General features: G+C 42.5%; 1 protein-coding gene across 1 annotated transcript in view; it reads right to left on the bottom strand.

The window, feature by feature from the left end:
• The window catches only part of EPHB1 (EPH receptor B1), a 743,041-nt gene that overhangs the window by 262,088 nt on the left and 464,249 nt on the right, over positions 1 to 16,704 (bottom strand). Inside the window, exon 4 of the mRNA XM_006846598.1 lies at positions 8,676 to 8,831. Within this exon, the coding sequence (XP_006846661.1) occupies positions 8,676 to 8,831 (156 nt within the window). The remainder of the gene's footprint in view (positions 1 to 8,675; positions 8,832 to 16,704) is intronic.

Raw genomic sequence — 16,704 nt, 5'->3', positions numbered from 1 at the left:
TATTCAGAGACTGCATTTGACAAGCACTGGCTTAAAAAAAAGGAGCACAATAATTATGTAGGATAAGCACTGTTCCCATGAAGATTTGCAGCCTCAGATACCCTATACAGGGTCATTATGAGTCAGAATCAACTCAATGGCAGTGGGTTTGGGGGTTGAAAGGAAGGAGGCCTGGCAGTGCATGAGTTAAAGTGCCAAAATGCTAACCAGAAAGTCGATAGTTTGAACCCACAGGCTCTCCATGGGAGGAAGATGAGGCACTCAGCTTCTGTAAAGATTTACAGCCTTGAAAACTTTATGAAATACCCCTGTAGGATCCTGTAGGGTTGCTATGGTGGCAGTGAGTTTGGGTTTTTTTTTTGTTTCTTGGGGATCTGGGTTTTTTTTTTTTTTTGGGGGGGGGGTGCGTCAAAAGGAAGCCATCACTGGAGATCTTGTCAAGAATCCCAGCAGAAGACATCTTTCTTTTCCTGTCATCCCCAAGGCACTTTTCACTCCCTGGGCTCTGGTGCCCTCTTCTCCATTCCTCCAGCCTACCTTGGAAGATATGAGCCATGGCATTGGAATACCACACTCCTGGGTACTCTGTCCGAGACTCAGGATCCACACAGCTGCCCTCAGATGGTCTGGATCAGGAAGGCAACAGCTGCTAGCCCTTTACAGAATGAAACCCAAGCTTAAAGGAGAGAGACTATACAGAGATGAGAGAGGGAAGAACTGATTTTGACCCTTTTCAGTGGGAAGGAAGCAGATTCAAGAGTAAGAATAACAGCAAATCACACCATCACTGCCATCGCCTCTGCACAATCATCCTAAAGTTACTGTATCTTAGTTTCACTATGTAGGAATTGGACTTCTGGTGTGGTACTGCAGGATCAGCACAGGGCTGCAAATCACAGGGCCCAGCAGTTCGAACCCACCAGCTTGCTCCTTGGAAACTCTATACAGGGTTGCTATGAGTAGGAATCGACTCAACAGAACTTAACAACAACAATGTAAGAACTGAAGGAATACAAATTGAAATGGTGCAACAAACTGATGCAGCACTGAAGTTCTTACTCATCTATACCAAGAAATTTGGAAGATAGCTACACCAGGCCAATCAATTGCTAGAGTTCCATATCTGTGCGTATTCCAAGGAAAGGTGTCCCAGAAGTATGCAGAAATCATTGAACAATATCATTAATATCACATGCAAGTAAAATTTTACTGAAGATAATTCAAAATCAGTTGGAGTAGTACATCAACATGGGGCTTCCAGTAATTCAAGCCAGATTCAGACGAGGACTTGTAATGGGGATATCATTGCTGACATCTTGGCTGAAAGCAGAGAATGCCAGAAAGATGTTTGTGTTTTATTGACTGTGCAAAGGCATTTGACTATGTGGATTATAAACACTGTGGATGACACTGTGAAGAATGCGTATTCTAGAATATTCTATTGTGCTCATGGGAAACCTGTGCATAGATAAAGAGGCACACAGAACATAGAACAAGGAGATACTGAATAGTTTAACATCAGGAAAGGTCAGGGTTTTATTCTTTCACCATATTTATTCAGTCTGTATGATGATCAAATAATCCAAAAAGCTAGATTATATGAAAATGAACATGCCATCAGGATTGGAGTGAAAAACAAAAAAACAAAAAAACACCATCATTAACAACCTGCGATACATAGATGATACAACGAAAAATACTTACTGATAAAGATCAAAGACTAGTCTTCACTATGGATTATACTTCATTGTAAACAAAACCAAAATCCTCACAACTGGACCATCATGAAAAATTAAGACAAGACTGAAGTTGTTACAGACTTCATTATTCTTGCATTCACAATCAACATTCATGGAAACAGCAATCAATAATAAATCAAATGATTTCCTGCATTATGGAAATCTGCTGCACAAGACCTCTTTAAAGTGTTCAAGAGCAAAGATGTCACTTTGACATCTTAAGGCATGCCTGACCAAAGCCATGCTATTTTCAATCACCTCACATGCTTGTGAAAGTTGGACAATGAAGAAGGATGACCATGAAATAATTGATGCATTTAAATTTGGGTGCTGGCAAAGAATGTTGAAAGTACCATGGACTGCCAGATGAACAAGCAAATTTGTATTGGAAGAAGTACATCAGAATGCTTCTTAGAAGCTATAATGGTTAGACTTCATCTCTCGTACTTTGTACATTTTGTTAGGAGGAACCAGTCCCTGGAGAAGGACATCATGCTTGGCAAAGTGGAGGGTCAGCAAAAAATAGGAAGACTTCTAAGGATATGGATTAACACAGTGTCAGCAATAATGGGCTCAAATATAACCACGGTTGTAAGGATGGTGTAGCAACTGGCAGTGTTTCACTTTGTTGTGCACTATGACTTAGAACAGACTAGAGGGCACCTACTCATAACATGTATGAAATTGTGGTACTGGAGTCAGACAGACCTGAGTTTTTACCCTGGGCCTTCACCTTAATGCTATCATTTAATGTTCACAGTTCATAATGTGAGTTTCATTATACACAGTTTTGTTAGGGAGGAAACACATTCAGCAAAGCTAAGAGACAAGCCTAGTCACATTATCGGGATGCAAGCTCCAAGCCCCTCCTCTTGCCACTTAGCTTCTCTGCCTTTCTATGTGACTCTAGAGGGAGGGTGAATTCCTCTATCGGACCCCTAGATGTCTGCCCAACACAGACCCTCCTCTCTGAGGAAACAGCAGGCAGGAGCAAGGGACAAGGCAATGACCTCTGGAGCCCCTTCTTTATTCTATTTCTATGATCAAAACTGCTGAGGGAAACAGATTGCATTCGAAAAAGAAATAAAAGAAACAAGGCAAGCACTAGCTTGTCTTCGTGATCCATCAAAGTTTCTCCCATGTGGGTGACAGAAAGGTTTTTTGTGGTCAGAAATGTAACAAGGTAATTATTTTCACACCAATCCTTCTGCATAGTTTTTCACAGACAGCAATTTTATAAGGTATAATTATCTCTTTTCACCCGCTTCATAAATTCCTCTTTTCCATTTCGTCCCCCAGTAAACTAGAAATTATTTAAAATCGAAGACGTGCCAGGCGGTGCTTGGTTTCACCCTGAGATGCACTTCCTCTGTGCCCTCTTGTCACTGACCTGGTCACACTCCTCTTGCTATCAGGCCTGCCTGTGAAAAGCAGCCTGTCTCACTTGGAAACGTTGATGTACCTCTGCTCCCTGAGAACTGAAGTCAGTCTTGTCAGGGGTCCAGTCTTACCCAGCTTCTCAGTGCCTCTTTCTTCCGGGCAGTTCTCAGGATACAGGATGCTGGTCTGTGCCTCCGTCTGCCCTTCCATTGCATATTCAGTCCCAGGGACAGTTGCTTCTCATTGTTTTCACCAGGACTTCAGGCCAAGGTGTGGTTGGGGCCACACAATAGGTTCTGCTGTGACATTCAGGAATGGAGTCAAACCTAGACTCCCTCTGAAGGTATCACTTTTATTTTCAGATCTCCAACATCCTTTCTTGCTTGTAGCTTCCATATCTGCTGTGATCTTCACACTTTCCAGGGATGTAACCAAAGCAAACTCTAACAGTGATGAAGAGTTTACTATGAACCAGGCACTGTGCCAAAGACACTCTAATGCTGTGTTGCTTAAGCCTCATACCAACTCAGAAAAGCACACATTATTTCATTCCCATTTTAGTCATAAGAAAATTAAGTAACTTGCCCAAGGTCACAAGAAAGTAAGAGAAAGAGTCAAAATTCAAACTTTTGCCTATAAAGTACCAAAGCCCTCTGATTGATTATTGTTATTGATTATTTAAACTTTCTCACCACCACCCACCCAAGATTGTTGAAGTTTAGGGATACCAGTACTCCCCAAGAGGACTCCAGGGAGGCAGCAGAAGGAGCAAGGTGGAGCCTCCACAGAAAGTCCAAAGCTCAAAGTCAGCTCCTCAGTCCATAACCTTCACAACTCCTCCTGCTAGTATGGCTGGAAATTCCTTTTGTTCCAGCCTCTTACTTCTTAATGCAAGTGGGTCTTTGGAAACTTCCTGTTGAAAGTGGTTCCCACTGTCAATGAAACTCAGAGGATTTATTAGCAGGGAGGAATGGGGTATCCCATGTCACCTGACTCTAGCTTCCTCCTAACCCCATGTCACCTCATACATGGCTTCGGTCCGCCTCTTTCTTTAAGGGCAGCCCTGGCATGCTACACTACACATCCCAAGCCCTTGCATCAGACTTTTTAGCTCTCTCTCTCTCTCTCTTTCTTCCAGTGCCTGCAGGTACACAAGGCTTCCTTCTGGTTATAAGCCGGTCTTAAATTGCAAGAGAACAAGGGACAATCAGCATGGCATTTATGCAGCAGACCCAGGGAGAGGCTCAAGGAGAAGAGAAAAACGGCAAAAGGAAGTTGGATATCCACAAGTCTAAACAGCAATGTTAGCACACTGAGCTCACTATGCCTCCATCCTCTGGCTTCACTCACAATCCCCACCAGCTCAGCTATGCTGAATTTCTTAGCAATTGTGCAAAAACATCTGTATTCTCTAAGACTGAGAATACCAAGCAGATCCCATGGATCTTCTTGAGTTGATTCCTATTCATGGTGAACCCTGTTATAACCGAGGTCCTTACTGAGCCAATGAACCTTGTCAGAGGGCTGCCAGGGTCTCTCAGGGGCTGAGGGGAACCCAAGTTCTCCCAGTAATTTAGAAAGAAAATGAAGATATGCCCAAACAGGTATACAAAAGTTATCATGCAAAAGAAAAAAGTTATCATGCATTCTTGATGGTTAGATTGAATAAATGAAGACTTTTAACACTATAGAAATACAGTGATGGTATCTGTGCTAGTCCCAAGAGATTAACAGAATTCATTAACATATTAATTCTTAAGGGAGTGACTTTACTTAGGGCTTTGTCAATAATGGTGAACTACTTTGGAAATGAATAGTGATGAAGGTTATAAAATGTGGTGAATGTAACCAATGTGAACTGAATTGGACATGTAAAATATGTTGAATTGGTAAATATTTTGTACATATATATTTTGTTTGTGTGTGTGTATATATATATAACAATAAAAGGAGTCCTGGTGTAGGGCTACAAGTTAATGCACTATACCCAAAAAATTGGTTTGAACCAAAAGGTGGACAGTTCAAACTGACCAGCTGCTCCTCGTTGTTAAGTGCCATCACTGACTTGATGGCACTTAACAACAACAATCCAATAAAACAATAATTCTCAGTACACGCTAGGTTTTGTGGCCTTGAAAAGGAACGTATTTTAAAGCTGTAAGATAAACAATGCCTTTAAAGTTTTCAATATTGTCAATGAATGAGTGTAAAAGTTGATACAATCTCATTTAAAGACAATGGTGACAGGTCATTCCTGGGGCCCTTCCAGACTACAAGGCCTTGACTCTTGGCCATTCCTGGTTCAGTCCATACCCTTGAAGGCCACAGAATCGAGACACTATTGATGTCCACTGACCTGTACATTATAGAAAGACAAATGCTCTCCTTTCTTGCTGGGGTACCCCAGTGTCCACCCAGGCCATAACCAGATGGAGGCAGGAATGCATTTGCAAAGTAAACAAGGCCCTGTGTCCTCCCCACCTTCACCAGCTTCTCTTGGGCTGGGCTGGGCTGGTGCACACCTGCCCTACTTGGCCTGCTGAAGCCAAAGCCATGCACAGGGCTGTGCCTTGGGCCTCAATCACTCCAGATATGCTCCTTGTATCTGAAAACTTATTCACTGTGGTGATGTGCGATGCCTTTTCAAAAGAACAGATGGCACCTCCAATTAGAACGCTTTAAAAGGAAACCCTAATGAGAATATAAAAGCCAACAAATTGACTTTTTCATACAGTACTTCCCTGGCACACAATAAATCAAATACATAATGAGGCTCCATAAAATAATAAGTTTATTTACATTTGTTTTGCCTAGCATTGTGTTTCAGTGCCCTGTGGGTCCACTCATCACACATGCCCTGTAGGCCGCGGTGGGGACTGCATAATACGTCCATGGACTCTCAGGTCTGACCACCAAAGCCAATTGTGGCACACCACGTCTGGGGTATAAGAGCACAGCACTACATCAAGAATATGCAGGTATGATGCCATTCTGGTTACGGTGGGGAGATAGTGGTAGAACCAGAGATTGAGCTGGAAAAGGTGTGTCTAACCCCAGGGCTAATTTGGCTGGAGACAGGAACAGAAAGCCTTGTAAAGTCTGATTCTGATGAGGTAGAGTCTGAATTATGGGTAGCCAGAACAGAGTATAGGTCTGTCTTACACAGACTAGAGGTCTTGGGATATTCATCTGTTTCCATAAATCAGTCCTATTGGTTCACACACTTCAGGTAAGATGTCTGGAAGACAGGTCTGATTCATACAGATGAGGGAGGCTCTGTAACAAGGAGCACAGCTCCATATCAGAGTTCTGAACAACTGGTCTGCTGTTTTAAAGAGTGTATCCTAAATAGATACGTTGAAGTTCTAACTCCTGGTACCTATGAATGTGATCTTTGGAGTGGGTCTCTGAAAAACCTATAAGGTTATACCGGAATAGGGGTGTCCTCTGTGGTTACGAATCGGGCTGCTAATCTCATGGCCTGCAGTTCGAAACTAGCAGCTGTTCCGTGGGAGAAAGATGAGGCTTTCTGCTCCCATAAAGATTTACAGCCTCGGAAACCCTGTACAGGGTTGCTATGAGTCAGAACCGACTCCACAGCACATAAAAACAACAATCCAATCTGAGTGGTGTTCCCAAAAAAGAAGAGCTACCAATACAGACACAGAGAGGAAAAGGCCACATGAAGACAGAGATAGAGACTGGAGTGATGCTTTGGCAAGGAACACCAGGGATCACCAGTCATCACCAGAAGCTAGGACAGAGCATGGAACAGCTTCTCCTTCAGCACCCTCAGAAGGAATCAACATGGTCAACAACTAGAATTTGGATTCTCAGCCTCTAAAACTTTGAGACAATATATTGCTCTTCTTATAAACCACCTGGTTTGTGGTACTTTCTTACAGTAGTCCTAAGAGATTAACTCATCTCGCTTCCTTCTAGGTGATCTTATTCAGGAAGTGCATGAATGTATAGGGTATGTCCGCTGAAGAGGGGAGCTGGAAGGCCCAGCTTCTGTTTGTACAAGCCAGTCTGCAGAGGAAGCCTGTGAGAGAGGGGCCACAAGTAAAAGTGGAAGGAGTGTTTGTAGGAGAGAAGCTGTGAGATGCTGAGCATAGGTCTTGTCAGTCATAAGAGTGTCTCAAGGGCTTCTAAAGAAGTATATTAGATTATGCTTTTCAGGGTCACAGGATGTCCCCCAGGGGAACCTCAGAAATCAGTGGTGGACACATCACAACAGAAAGCCAGGGATTCCCCTCAGTTGAAATGGAATCATTTCTCTTAATATCAACCTGCCAGAGACAGAGGTCTGGAAGAAATCAGTTTACAAGAGGATGAGCTTTTCCTCAGTTCCAGTCTATAAACATTGATCGAGCTCAAGGTCTTGATCTAGAAGAGACTTTCATTCCTCCTCTTTACCAGCAAAGTGTATGCATACACTGCAAGGCCAGAAGCAAAAAAAAAAAAAAAATTCTTCCATGAGAAGTACAATTGTGTATTCCATCAATCCAACTGCAAGAGTATATGAAGCACTCTTTGTCCTTCTGTTGTAGGGATGGGAGAAAAGTATAAGAGATTTGTCCCCAGGAGGTATAAGGAAAGGTTCCTGCTTACAGTGAGATAGACAGGAACATCTAACCCAAAAGAGAGCTTTAGCATAATTAGAGACTACCGGGGGCACTGGCATCTAGTACAATGGAATACTAAAAAGAGAGTGCCTCTCTATTTCAAGGCTGGAATCCTTAGGGGAACAAACATGTAGTGCAGGGATAGTAGCATTTTCTGCCTCCCCACAATTACAGGGGAGAAGATCAGGAGAGAATTCTCTCCTTTCTTTTTCATATTTACAAAGTAGAGTTGAGGCCCTAACATTTTTGTCCTTCCTTCTACAGCAGAGAATGGAAGAAAGAAAGAGTGATGGTTTAGCTCTAGTCCTGAGAATTTTTGCCTCAGAGATGCATACTGTGACCAGGCTTCTGGTCTTGTCATTTGGTAATAGCACAGGTGCTCCACCATGCTGGACATTGAAGGGGCACAAGGAGACCACAATATGGATCACAAAGACTCCACCCTTCTCCCACCCCAATCTGGTAACTGATATAAAGCAGGTCAGATTATCTGAACAATGAAGAGTTCTCAGGATACACCACTGCAGATACATAGGAAACCCAGAAGAACAAAATGTTCTCAGCTATAGGGGCCAGGAGGGTCTTCCTGGAAGGGGTGATTGAAAGAGTTACTGAGTTGTTGCAATAACCTTGAATTTTGTACTCCTAGAATTCTGCAGGCTGCTATACCCTCTGATGGGCATAAACTGTCCTTCATGAGTGAGAGGAAGGCCATTTAATCTGGAAACAGAGGGAAGAAAGAGCATAATCTTGACCCTGTGCTACTTACAGAGCAAAGAGAAGGGCTCTGTTGTTCCAGAAGCATGCCTTGTCTGCTTCAGCACCATGGCCAGCACTTCTGCTCAGTGCTTCCATCTACCTGGGATGTCTTTCCTGCCCCATCACTTGAACTACACTGAACACCCAGGCCCAGAGTCCCACCACTTACTAGTGCATGCCACTTCTGGGGGATCAAAGTCCGCTCGGTAATAGCCGGTCCGGCAGGTGCAGATGGGAGATGCCTCCGATGGGGAACGGCTGTTGGAAGGGCAGTGGGAGCAGCCCTCAGCTTCCTGGCTGGCCTTGAATGTCCCTGCAGGGCAGGCTAGAACACAAAGAAACCATCTGATTATTAGTGGAAGAATGGCAGCCAGAAGCTCTTCCCTGAAACTTGAAAGAATCTGGACTCCTTCCTATAAAGGACACTGAGATGCCCCTTTGCCCCAGGAAAGTATTTTAGATTGAGGAAATCACTATTTTGACCCTTCCAATCCTTCAAAATTTCTTAGTGAAATATACCTTCCTGGTACCAATGGACTTTTTCACTTGAACAATATGAATGATGATTCTTCTTTTTCAGGTGTGTCGAGAGATTTAATTGAGAAAATGAATCTAATGTGTAGTTCAGTGCCTGGGACATAAGTGCTCTATAAATGATTACTCCCTCCCCCTTCCACCTGGTTAACAGCCAAGGCTTTCAGCTGAGCTACTCAGTGAAGAAAAGCCGCCTTATGTCCTCAGATGGAAAGAGGTCCTGGTGACAATGGATAGTCCCATTGCTCTAAAATGTCATGTTGCAATACACGTGAGGGACACTCTGAGATGTGTGAACAAGTACTTGTTATGAATGATGATAAAGGACTGAAATTCATGAATGATTCCTTAAAAGAAATTAAAGTGATTTCAAGGTTGCTGCATTAACAACATCATTCTTCCTTAATTGCATTTTGATATGCTTGTAGAGGGGAGCAAGGAATGGTTGACATTGCGGGGAGTGCACCAGGGAATGTGTCATGTACTTGGCATCATCGATCATGTACATGGCTGAGGAGAGAGTCAGAAATACCTGGTACAGCCCCAGCTCAATGCTTGCTAGAAGTACGTGCTAATGTGGACCACCTCCTCCTAGTTCCCTGTTGGGTCATCTTGTGAAAATCCATGCCATGCAAAGTTCCTCAGACTCTCACCATGCATGCCTCATCCATAGAGACTCTCAACTCCAGGCACCTGGTCTCCTCTTCAATAATCCCTCAAAAGATCATCCCTGCATGGCCTATTTCCTGGAGGTCCTTCACCATAATTTCTGCCCCTGACTCTTCCAGTTTCCCATGAAACCTGCGCTGGCTCATTTTTTTTCTTTGAGATTGGATAAGATTTACTACCTAGTCATGTCATTTGGCTTTCTGTGTAATAAATAATAAATAAATATTTGCATAAATAAAAAAAAATAGTGCAACCTCATTAATTCATTCAGTGAACATTTCCTGTGTCCCTGGGAACCTGATGCAGGGAATTCAGACAAGAGAACCTGCCCTCAAGTAGCTCATTTTCTAGTAGTCATAAGATTATAATATAATGTGAGTTTTGCTGTAGTGAAAGTACCTTTATAATCTGTACAAAACTCATCTCTCCAAATGCACCTACTGCTCGCTTACTGACTGTCTCATTAGCCAACATTTTGCATTTATGGCAATGGTAAAAATCTAGTACCCAAGTATATTGTGCATTAACAACATACATCTGGTAGTAACAAATGCCAAGGTGTGGGGCAGCAGTACTACTGGCTGTGATGATTAAAGATATGTGTCAGTTTGGCTGGACCATGATTCTCAGAGGTTTGGGAGTCATGTAATATGATGCAGTCATCCTTCATTTTGTGATCTGCGGTGGCATCTTCTACTTTTGCACAATGTTAATGTTTGCATAACAACATGGTCTTTGGAATCTGACCATATTGATAAGTGAGGAGTGGGTGCATATTGTTCCCTCCTGGAAGGTGGAAAAAGTTCTTTCATAATAGCAGTAGCCTCCATCTGTTAATATGTCTTGTTAAACAATTTACATTCATTATTTTATGGGGCAGCCATTATTATCTTCATTTTGCTGATGAAATTGGAACATAGAGGTTAAAAAATCCCAGGATTATCAAGCGGGGAAAATGGTAGTGATGATATACATCTAACTATTTAGAAAACAAAAAATCCATGACTTTTGTGCTGAGACAGAAGGGAAGAGCTGTTTCCTAAGCTGTGAATGTTTTCTCACTCTGTTGCTCACTTAACATGAGGCAGATGGTTTCCTGCCTCTGGAAATGCCCTGGGGCAGGAGCCCATCTTGGACAGGAGGCAATCTCTGAAGTAGAATGCTCTCACATGGCATAACTCGGGTGTGTTCCACATAATGCAAGTTCTTTGAGTTATTAACATCTACTACTTACAGAAGTATTCTATGGTCAGATATATTTTGAAAATGTAGATTAAGAAATTTAACCCAGTCTTCATTAAAGACCTATCAGAGCTTTCAAAGCAGAAATATAGGGTGTTGTGTTTGCTTAAAATATCTAACCAAGAAATCCTGTTTTACAGAGAACTTTCCAGGATTTACATTCCATGAAATACACTGCTGCCTAGATGACTCATTAAGGTTCTTAAAGGTTCCTGTTGTAATCCATGTAAAAATGGGCCATTTGCTGACCTATCTCAACACCTTCAAAAGCAACTTCTCTAGGGGATAGGGAGGGGTGGGGGGTGAGACAAGCCTTAAATCTTTACTACAGACTCAAGTAAAATGCTAAAAGGGAAACTACTGAATGGTATACCCAATACATTCAGTAGAGTCTGTCCCTCTCTTTATGTCCCCTTCTCACCTCGTATCCTTTTCCTATCTTGTCTTTGTCTTCGATAAGAAACACTTGGCCCTTTCCATTGCACATTGTAAGCCACCCAGTGTTCCTGGGTCATTCTCCCTCTCTGTCCTGGAGCTGATGGACACAAAGCAATCCCAGGCCTGTACACTGTCCAAGCATACCAGGAAGCCTTTTCCTGGATATGGGAGTGGGGGAGGAGGAAGTGGTAGCAACTCATGCATTCATATTTAGTCCTTGCCACACTGTAATTTTCTTAATGTATCAGCCTGAGAAGAACAAGGTGTTTTCACTTTATTCCAGCACTTAAAAAGCCTCCTTACTTCACATTTAATAAGTTAACAGCATAAACAATCACCCTGATGTCCACAAGTGGCAGAGGGATTTGGAAATTGCCTTCTTCCGAGATTGTTAATGGAGAAAGACAGCTCTGAGGTGGCCATAAGGTGAGGGAAGAAAGTAAAGGGGAATAGATTCAAACTGGATTTGGGGAAGAAAAGCTCAGAAAAAGGTAGCGGAAGAAGTCTTGGGCAGGGATGACTCCATACTTCCCAAAACAGTGCTGACGACTGTTCTGGCTCTCCTTGTCCCTAACTAGAGGACCACCAGGAAACCATAGACAAGTTATGTAATCCTTTAAAGACTCCATTGGTGCATCTGTATAAAGAATCTATAAATAGAAACTTATAATTCCTTCAACTACTTTCACAAGGTGTCAGAATTAAACAAATTCAAATATGAAAATGTGCCTGGCATTTGTTGTTGTTGTTGTAAAGTACCATGGAGTCAGTTTTGACTCATAGTGATCTTACACAGGGTTTCCGAGGCTGTAAATCTTTACGGAAGCAGACCGCCTCATCTTTCTCCTGCAGAACCAATGGTAGTCTTGAACTGCCAACCTTAAGGTTAGCAGCCCTATTTGTAACCACTACTCATAGCCACTACATTGTTGTTATTATGTGCCGTGGAGTCGGTTCTGACTCACAGTGACCCTGTACAGGGTTTCCAAGGCTGTAAATCTTTACAGGAGCAGAAAGCCTCATCTTTCTCCCACGGAACAGCTGGTAGTTTCGAACTGCTGACCTTGAGGTTTGCAGCCCAATTCATAACCACTACGCTACCAGAGCTTCTTAAACCACTATATTACTGTGTGCTAAATAAATGCTAATTCCTATTCACCTCCATCTACCCACACCCTTTTAAAAAGCAAATTTGCTTGGCAGGGACTTTTGGAACTCAGGTTCAGAATATAAGGGTGGAGTCCCAAAAGCAGGCAAATAAATCCTGGAATCAAATGGAAGCATGTGTTTTTGCATAGAGCATTTCCATACTGTATGATGGCTGAATCACTGTATTTCACCTACAGTTATGAAATCAATGAATCGACTTAATATTAAGATTTAATAAGTTAATATTTTAATAAAGTCTGTGTATAGACATACCCTAATTTATAAAGAAGCAACATCCTTATGCTTATTTATTAAACATTTAGTTTGAAACTTAGAGCCATACTTTTACTATAGGTTCTTATCAAATTTATGCTTAAAATAAAGATTACAGTGTCACAGTAGTCCACAAAATCTTTTTTTTTTTTTTTAAACTCATATCAGACACTACCACTTCAATAATAGGAAAAAGGGGGAAACAGTGTTGTTATTTCACTAGGAATTTTATATCATAGAAAAATAAATGAGAAAACTATTATTTATTTGCTCAAGCGCTGCCCGGTAAGAAAAAGCTGCTTTAATTAGAGGTGATGTTTGGAGCTTCTAGGTAGAATCTGACAAACACTATTTAGGCAAAAGAGCAAATGCAAATGGTTCGGGATCAGGCAGGTCACCTGAGTATGCAAAACAGCTGGGCGTAATGCAGTGGTGAACGGTAGGGACACTGACAGACAGGAGGCTACACATCATGCTTGGAGGCTCCATGATTTCAAGAAATAACAATAACTGAGCGTTATGACAGCATAACACGTCTAGGCACACACAAGCAATGATGAAGTGGATAGCAGTACTCTTTGCTTTAATATTGTTTCAAGACTCTGTGTCAGTCTATTTCTACTGACATTGAGCTATGGTCATCAGCACTGTTATTAAAATGAGGAGCACTTATTCAACAAATATTTATTGAGGATCTACAGTGAATCTGGTAGATAACAGAGAGCAAACTGGGTTGCAGATTTTAGGATGTTCCTGTCCTGGAGGGGGAGACAGATAACTGAATAATGACTGCAATACAGTGAGAAATGCACTAGCCATGCATATGTGTGCCTGGGGGTGAAGGTGGGGTGCAAGGGGCTCTGAAAATGGAAAGTAGAGCTGATCTAACCAGTTACTCAGGATGCACAACATTTGTGGGACCTATTATGAGATGAAGGTCATAAAAAACACTTTCTTGTGGTGGCCAGGAGGTTAAGATTCAGAAGAAGGAAAGACAATGCTGGAAGGGAAGAGGTAAAAGAACCAGGGAGATTGGAAGAGAAATTAGATCAGAGTGCCCAGCTCAGAACCTCTGCCAGAGAGCGTTTTAGCATATTCCAAGGCACAGAGGTGAGAGAAGAGCCCTGTGCCCTTTGGGGTGAATTCACACAAGACCTTTGTCAATGAACACCTCTAACTTGGAGGACTGTATGTTTCTGATGCTACTGCAGACTATAATTACTTGGTTTCCATAAAAGAAAGGTGGTATTCTTCCCTCCTTCACTGCAGGTGATCATAGTTCAGACAGAAGCCCTAGACCTCTGAAGACTCACCTATCCTATAAGCATCTAGGGGAGTTTTACAGAGCCAAGACTTCTGGTGTTACCCCTATATCTTCCCCTGGCTTCAGCAGAGGGGGCTTGAGTACCACATCCCTAAGCATATAGGCATTTCCCATACTCCAGACAAAACACACAACATTTCCCTCCCTCTTCAAATGACAATGGACTGGTACATGCTACTTCTAACAGTCAGAAGGTCACCTTGAAATGCCAACCCAACTTCTCTTCAGAGCCTCTGCGATATAACAAATTACCTAGTGCTTACAATGCTCTTGAGTATACCCCCCTCCCCTCCTGTCCCTGACACTAAATCCATCACCTACAGTACTATTACTTTATAAAGAAACAGATTAAGTGTCTCATAAACAGGGCAGTAATTGAGATAATGGAAAACGCCTCTCGTCCCCATCTGCAGCATCAGAGTATGAAGCATTTCCAAGCAGCCAGGAAGAGGAAATTAATAGAAGCAAGAGGGAATAACCACTTTTATGCAATTTCCTCAGGAGATAGTGGACCATCTAATCTTTATTGGAGCCCTTTAACCTGTCACTCAGCACTCATCAGAACCTCTTTGGCTCTCACAATTTTTCTTGATATCAAAGGAAGATAAAATGAAAACCACAAAACATTATCTTATAATTTTCATATGTGGAAGGTGTGCATTGCCTCTGCCTCTCCCCTCCAACTGAGGTCTCAAAAAAAACAAAAAAAAACAAAATGAATGACAAAAAAAAAAACCAACAACAAAAAAACCATCTCACAACATTTTTATGCAGCAGGAATGTGGAGAGCTTAACTATTCCTGGTGCATGGTCCAGGGGGTCAGAGCGGCTCCGCTGGAAAGAAGTCTCTCCTTGCATTTTAAATGTGATTCTTGCCACCACCGCCGCCTTCTGTCCTTGCTCTTTCTTTTTAATAATCTGATTACTTCTCCTGATCTAATTTTTTTTTCCCCAAATGAGTTTGCAAAGGTTCATGGCAATGAATATTCATCCCCTGCTTAAGAACCCGGTGCCTTTTTCTCAAGGCAGGTGCAGCTGAGCAGCTGGCTTGCAGAGGCCTGCCTGCCTCAACGGTGAGAGGGGCAAGGTCCGCATGTGTGGCCAGAGAGAGGGTCACAGCCCTGAGCACACTGCTCCGAAAGTCACCCCTTTATTTCCACATGGGCTCCCACCCTGTATTAGAAATAGAGGAGCTGTTCTTAGTTAGTTGTTAATTGTTACATGTTAAGAACTGAAGAATGAATCGGTGGAGGGAAGCAAGAAACTACTATAGGCCATGCACACAGGTCTCACAGCTCCCACATTGGGCCCTAGGTTTAGTGTCACTCCTGTGGCTGAACGCCTTCATCACTGTCACATTGTTGGTGACTAACACCTGGCTCCTGACTTGATGGAACTCTAGCCATGAGATCCTTGGCTAGGAATGGCTCTAAGGCTGTTTCTTGGATTCCTCTGTCTCCTCTCACTGGCAGGCTTTGCTTTTCCCAAAATGATCCCTAGGACCATTTTGGCATCTCACTAGGACCAGAGCTTTGTAGAAGTTCCCAATTCCCCTTTCATTCAGAGAAACATGTTGAGAAAACTGATAGCAGAAAAGTAGTGCTGAGGCATACATGTATGCATCCCTCTATACATCCACCCATTCATCCAACTACTGCACTAGTTTGTAAGCTCTTTGAAGGTTGATACTAGGTCTTGACATGGTGATGCTTCTGTTCCCCTGTGTTTAACACAAACTTTACACAGTCATATGCATTCTTTGGTTAACAGAACTGAATGCTCACCAAAGGCCTGCTTGTGATGAGACCCAAAAGATAAAAGCTGTTATAAAAATCAAAATAGCAATCAGGAGAATATTATTATGATCATAAGAACGAGATTAGGAATATGATCAATATGAGTCCTGGTGTAGCGCTGCAGTCCACTGCACTGGAAGGTTGGTTTGAACCACTAGGTCGGTGTTTCAAGTCAACCAGCCACTCCTCAGAAACCCGACACAGGGTCACTCTGTGTTGGAACTGACCGGAAGTCATTTAACAACAACAATATATTAGAGGATGTGATGGAATGGTGGAATGGAACAGAATAGAGCGAATACAATGGAAATTCTGGATTCTGATCGTTTTTCTAGAGGGCTAGTTGATGATTTAACAGCAACCACACAATCGCCACTCGTCTGTCTGTCTTGCTGTGGTGGTTTGAATTGCTGTGATTCTGAGGGCTATGCCACCGGTTTTTTTAAATAACCAGCAGGGTCACCCCTGGTGGACAGGTTTCAGATGAGCTTCCAGACAAAGACAGACTAGGAAGAAAGAGTGACAAACTACTTCTGAATCACTAGTCACTGAAAACTCTATGAATAGCAGAGAAACACTGTCAGATACAGGACCAGAAGGTGGGAAGGCACTCAGAATGCGACTGGGGGAAAAAATGCCTCCTCAAAGTAGAATTGACCAAGATGACTATGATGACGTGAACAGAGTTAAGCTCAGGGAAGAAATGCTCAGAACCTTCATTTGCTAATGGGCCACAAATCAAACTGAAGAGAAACAGCTGTAAACATCCATTG

This window comes from Chrysochloris asiatica, unplaced genomic scaffold (genome assembly GCF_000296735.1).
Source record: "Chrysochloris asiatica unplaced genomic scaffold, ChrAsi1.0 scaffold00028, whole genome shotgun sequence".
NCBI classification, from domain to species: domain Eukaryota; kingdom Metazoa; phylum Chordata; class Mammalia; order Afrosoricida; family Chrysochloridae; genus Chrysochloris; species Chrysochloris asiatica.
Note: the sequence above shows the minus strand (reverse complement) of the source record. Positions and strands in the feature narration are given on the sequence as shown.